This window comes from Habropoda laboriosa, unplaced genomic scaffold (assembly GCF_001263275.1).
Source record: "Habropoda laboriosa isolate 0110345459 unplaced genomic scaffold, ASM126327v1 scaffold11, whole genome shotgun sequence".
Lineage (NCBI taxonomy): Eukaryota > Metazoa > Arthropoda > Insecta > Hymenoptera > Apidae > Habropoda > Habropoda laboriosa.
In genome coordinates, this window is record NW_017100150.1 from 1325859 (window position 1) to 1331808 (window position 5950).

At 39.1% G+C, this 5950-nt stretch overlaps 1 protein-coding gene across 1 annotated transcript in view; it reads left to right on the forward strand.

The window, feature by feature from the left end:
- The window catches only part of LOC108575049 (SEC23-interacting protein-like), a 24169-nt gene extending 18225 nt beyond the window's left edge, over positions 1-5944 (forward strand). The window contains exons 3-9 of the mRNA XM_017937757.1: positions 1-1002; positions 1713-2198; positions 2840-3017; positions 3466-3908; positions 4052-4418; positions 4812-5139; positions 5550-5944. The exon at positions 1-1002 is cut by the window's left edge and continues 671 nt beyond it. Of these exons, the coding sequence (XP_017793246.1) occupies positions 1-1002; positions 1713-2198; positions 2840-3017; positions 3466-3908; positions 4052-4418; positions 4812-5139; positions 5550-5802 (3057 nt within the window). The 3' untranslated portion in view covers positions 5803-5944. The remainder of the gene's footprint in view (positions 1003-1712; positions 2199-2839; positions 3018-3465; positions 3909-4051; positions 4419-4811; positions 5140-5549) is intronic.
- Positions 5945-5950: the final 6 nt, after the last annotated feature.

Below are 5950 nucleotides of genomic sequence, written 5' to 3' on the forward strand. Positions count from 1 at the left end.
TTGGAGCATCTGCTCATCGAGCAAAAAGAGGATTTGTTAGGCCTGTCTACCGAGACTCAATCTGAGGAGAGTACAGCAGAGAACAAAAGCCTTACAACTGCCGAAGCTTTCGACGATATAAAGTTAGACGATGCTGAAGGAACGAGCGAATCGTCGAAACCCGATGCGTTGAGCGATGCGTTTCTTAAACAGGAAACACCAGAATCGACGATAACTCCTCAAACGACGTACGCGGGAAACCTCGATGCACCACCTAGTCATGGTGTTTCGTCCAATGTGCAGCCTTCGCAGCAATACTTTCAGCCGCCTCCTTTCGCGTCGAGTGCAAACTTCTTCGCGGGGAAGCCAGCAGAACAGAGATCGAATTTGAATTACGTCCCTGCAAGCGAAACCTCAGTTCCGAGCTCATTCTCCGACCCTTCGGCGAACTTCGCGCAATCTCCTAGCACGTTTTTCAACACGCTAGATAGCAACCCTTCTTTTCCTCTTTTCCAGTATAAAGAAAACACAAATCCGTCTGTCGACTTAGTTCCCCCGAGAAATGATCCACAGCAAGTGCCATTGAACAGCTCGATCAGTTTCAACACTGTCAGTCCTTCGATATCCGTACCTCAGTCGCAATTGTACAGCAATCAAACCTCCGAGATCGCGAGTGTAACATGTACCGCGTCCGATCCATTACCACCACCGCCTTTGTTCTACAATCCTAATTTTTTGAGCCAGAACGAATTCTCTATATACCCGTCCGTGAGCGATCTGTACACCTCACCTGTCGCGAGTCAGACGGTTAATCAAGGGCAACATTACTTCGATCATTTCGCTGAACCGACGCAAAGGCACGACATAGCGGGTGGAATCGGTAGCGGTTACTTTCCTACGTCTCCTGTAATGACAACTGTGCCTGAACCTACAGGTTCGGCTACGCTAAATCCAGTTCAGATGTCAATTAACCCGCTAGCTGGACGTACCCCCACTGACGCGTCTCCTACTGCTCAGACCGTGGTAAGACGGGTGAATAAAAATTTGGTTAGGGTGCTCCGTGATTAACGGTGCAACCTTGTTTATTACTCATTGCGAATTTTTTTTTCGAGATTTCACGAGCCCTTAAAAATATGAAATTTTAAACATTGTGTACTTAATATTTGCAAACTATATATAAATGTTTAATGTTTAGATTAGTTTTATCGCTTCTTTCTTGTTTCTTCGAAATACGTTTATAGTGATACGTTATTTGAACTTGTAACGAGGAAAATTTGGCAACCTGAAAATTCCAAAAAATTTGAAACTTTGCAGAAATGTAGTTTGAGCGATTCAAAGTGGAGGCAAAGAATTTTGGAAGAATAGTGGGTAGTAATATTTTTCAAAAATTCTTTATCACCACAGTGTAGAATATGAAGAACCACGCAGCTTCGAATTTAACTTTTGTTCCATATATTGTACGGCTTCGTAAATGTTCACGATAATACGAAACCTCACAATTTCTTTCACCCCCAGGACGTTTCGTAGCCGAAACAAAAAATAGTTTCGTTATTAGCGTTACTTGAACTACATTCCTGAAAATTTTCGGGTTATCGAACCACCCTTATAACTCCGAAATAGTTATTCTCAATTTATCTATCTAAATTCACAAATGTCGTACGTTCCTTCGATGTGCAATTAGTTTCTCCACCGAACCAATTGACAAATGTTCCTCGTTTTCAACTAAATTACAGACCACTGGTCCTTCAGAAAAGCGGATGCAGTACAGAGGGGTGTACCACCATTGGTTTTATCGCAAAGAAGTGGAACACAAGGTACTATGGCATCCGTTCTCCATGCAGGACAGCTTTCGCCTGGAGGAGGTTCATAATTCCTCGGAGATCACCCCTGAAACGACAGTCGCCACCGACGGTGGACGTTACGACGTCGACATTTTACGGCGACTGAGATCTCCCGTTTATTGGAGTGGACCGTCGACGGAAGTGAGACGGTGCTCTTGGTTCTTCAAAGGGCACACAGAATCGAGATATGTTCCATACGACGAAAGCATTGCCGCCAAACTCGAGGAAGAGTACAAACAAGCATGTCTGACGAACAATTGGAACCGAAGGATCGAGTTAAATAACGGAGAGTACATTATCGTTCACAGTGCCACGGTTCAGATTCATTATATTACCGCAGCCTCGCCAGAATTGGCAACTTCGTGGGGCAATACCACGGTAAATAATTTTCTTTTTTCACTGATACGTTATAGATGAATCTTTTATCGCAATTTCGTATTATCGTTGGGGGATATCTTTTCTGAAAATTGAGAGTGCGAAAATAACTTGTGATTTATTGAATATTTGGGTGGGTAGAGGGTGTTTGGTTAATTTTTATATTAAATTCGAGGAGTAAATTGTTGGAATCGTTCTAAGTGAACATGCTATGATAATTCTCTGTATAAAATTTGCAAACATTTGCTAATTTTTAATAATTTACGAAAGACAGATCAGATTGTATTAAAAAACTTTGCCTTATGAACATCGTACATTATTAAGATTCTGTATCAGTGGTACAAAAATTTACAAAGTATTTTAATATTTAAGCGGTGTCTCGTTAGCCCTATTTTAAGTATACTTCGTTTTGTTACGTTGCTTCAGAAATTAGCGAGTTTTTTCCGATCCTTTGCTTTGTATTTTAAATGTCATGCGCTATTACGTGTAGATGAAGATATTTTATCAGTAGCACTGAGCTTTACGAATTTAATTTATAGCACAGCCCTATTTTTTAAATTTTGAGTGCTGTATTGTTTATTTTTTTTTTATGATTTTTTTAACAATGCACCAATGTTGGAAATATTCTATCGCAATTTGTACAGGGCTCAGAGGACAGTGCATATTTACAGGGTGCTGGCAGTAAACCCAGGGTGATAAAAAGGGGCGTAGACGAGTTCCACATTGAGGATGGCGAACCTGAGAAGGTGGATCATCTTCTGTTCCTTGTTCATGGCATTGGGAGTGTCTGCGACCTGAAATTTCGAAGCGTAGAAGAAGTCGGTATGTAACAAATTGTTTAAAAAAAAATTGTCATGCGAGATAACTTTCATTTTACGAATAAAAAATAACATACACATTAACAGTTTAAAATTGTGATCCCAATATTAACGACATTTATGGAACCTTCTGAATTTCAATTACTCAAAAATCATTCTGTTGCAGAATGAACAAAAAAGTTATTATTACAATGCAAAAGTGAAATTTGTTGTATTAAACGTGTGAATGCGTTGAAAATAATTTTATGGATAATAAATGAAAAATTATACATTTTACTGCATTATGAAATGGAAAGTACCATTTAAATAAATTGTGCAATTAGATATAGCTTCGTGATTTCACGAATGTTTATTTACGCACTCGAGTAAAGTGTGATTTATTATTGTAGTAAATATTACTAAATAATGTTTAATTCAGTAATTTCATAATCCTTTGAATTACACGATTACAGTGGACGAGTTTCGAAGTATATCCTTACAACTAGTCCAGTCGCATTATCGAACCGCCAGCGAGCAAGGGACCGTAAACAGGATAGAAGTTCTACCGATTTCTTGGCACACCACTCTCCATTCTGAAGACACCGGGATCGATAAAAAATTACAAGCCATCACGCTGGATAGTATACCGAAACTGCGACATTTCACCAACGACACGTTGCTCGACATACTTTTTTATACCAGCCCTGTTTATTGTCAAACCATCATGGAAACGGTTGGGAACGAGATAAACAGGTTGCACAGTGTTTTCAAGCAGAGGAACCCGAACTTCGAGGGAGGAATTTATTTGGGCGGTCATTCGTTGGGCAGTTTGATCTTGTTCGATCTTCTTTGTCATCAGAAACCACCGACGAATGATAATTCAAGCGAAAACAGCACCGAAACTAACGAAGAGCAAGTGAGTAAATATTTGTTCAATTATGAAGATAAAATTAGGTAGAAAAACGATAAAATTAAAAATAAAAACCTGAAAAAAAATCGTTTGCTAATGTCTAATGATTTCTATGCTTAATTTTCAAGTGGTTTCTCTTTTTTTAAAAGGACGAAGATGCCGATCCCTCTCAGCCAACAACAGCCAATCGTGTCTTGAAGCGACGTCTCAGTAAAAAAATAAGCTACGTAGTAGGCGCTGCTGGGACGGGTCAGCCTTATATACATTATCCGCAGTTACAATTTCACCCATGTGCCTTTTTCGCTCTTGGTAGCCCGATTGGTATGTTCGTGACAATTCGAGGCATCGATATGCTCGGGGAGGATTTTATATTACCAACATGCCCTGCTTTCTTCAATATATTCCACCCGTTCGACCCTGTTGCCTATAGAGTCGAAGCACTTATCAATCCGGATGCTCCTAAGTATCGACCAATGTTGATCCCTCACCACAAGGGACGTAAAAGAATGCATTTGGGTAATTACTCTTTAAATTTGTACATTTTCCTTTACTCACTCTATGATTTTATCCGGCGTAAAAACTTTGTTCCTTAAACCGGTTGTTTTCAATGGAAAGAGTTTGCTTCAATTTTAAATTATACGATATAATATGATTTTCAAATTATTCAAACATTTTAATAATATAAGTGGATAACTAAAAATATAGTAATTCTCATTTATTTCTGTATAATTATTATTGTATGGAAAGTCATCATTTTTAGGTAACATTACTCATTATTCTGTGCTGCTGAACATCAATGCTTTGAAAAATTGAATTTTATATTCACAATAATGTTTCGTTTAAAATATAAAACTTGTTAAACTGAATATCCGTCGAAACTAATTTTACAATGTTCCGCGTGCTTCGTAGAACTAAAGGAAACAATGGCTCGTGTCGGTGCGGATCTGAAGCAGAAGGTGCTCGATTCCGTGAAGAACACGTGGAATTCTGTTTATCAGTTGACTCCGTTTCATAGACCGGATAATAGCGCGCTTGAACGTGAAATCGACAAGGTTGTGGAAGAGCAGTTACAACAAACACCAACTGCTACGGATCAACAAACTCACGACGATGGCGGTGCTGAGCTTAAAATAGGCAAATTGAACGGTGGACGAAGAATAGATTATGTCCTACAGGAAGCGCCATTTGAATACATCAACGAATACATTTTTGCGTTGACAAGTCACGTCTGCTATTGGTAAGTGACATTTCCCAAATCACATTGAAAACGTATAAAATTTTTCAACGTTACAAATCACATTGAAATATCAAATTTTAGTTAATCTAAATATGTACATAAATGATTATTAATCCATGCATACAGGTTGAACTGCTTAACATGATCACCTTAGATTTATTCTCTTATCACTTTTTTTTCTGCCGCATAATGTAGTTCAAAGAGGCCTTTAAGATGATTGTAGTATATTTTTTTCCTCAAGTTTGCAAGGTGATCTTCAATCTATCATTTTTTTACGCCCATCTTTTAGCGAATGTTGAGAAGAATTTAGTTCCATCGTTGAAATCCATACGTTGTTACTTAGATACATCCCATTTCATGCCAAAAAATTGACACTTACCCTACAACTCTACGTATAATTCCTTCTTCAGGGAGTCTGAGGATACCATGTTGATGATGTTGAGGGAGATATACGGTTCTACCGGTATCCAAACAGACACTCAACTTCCACAGCAGACATTAACGATAGAACGAGCGTCTCCCTCGCCGTCTTTGAGTTCTTCGTCCGCTAAATGTGACGGGCAATTACCCGAGGTACCTGTTATGGGGCTGGATCCTACCGCACCTATATCAGACAAACCTATCGGTCCACCGCCTAAAAGTGGGTTTGTTAGAAAATCATGATCAAAAAGAAACCGTTGAAGCCTCCTCGGAGACAGCTTCACAAGCTGAAGTTGGGACGTTGAGAAACATGTAAATCGCCGTTTAGTCAGGTTGGTGCGGGCATTATACCTGACGTTGACGCGAATTTCTTAATTCTACAAACTTCTGA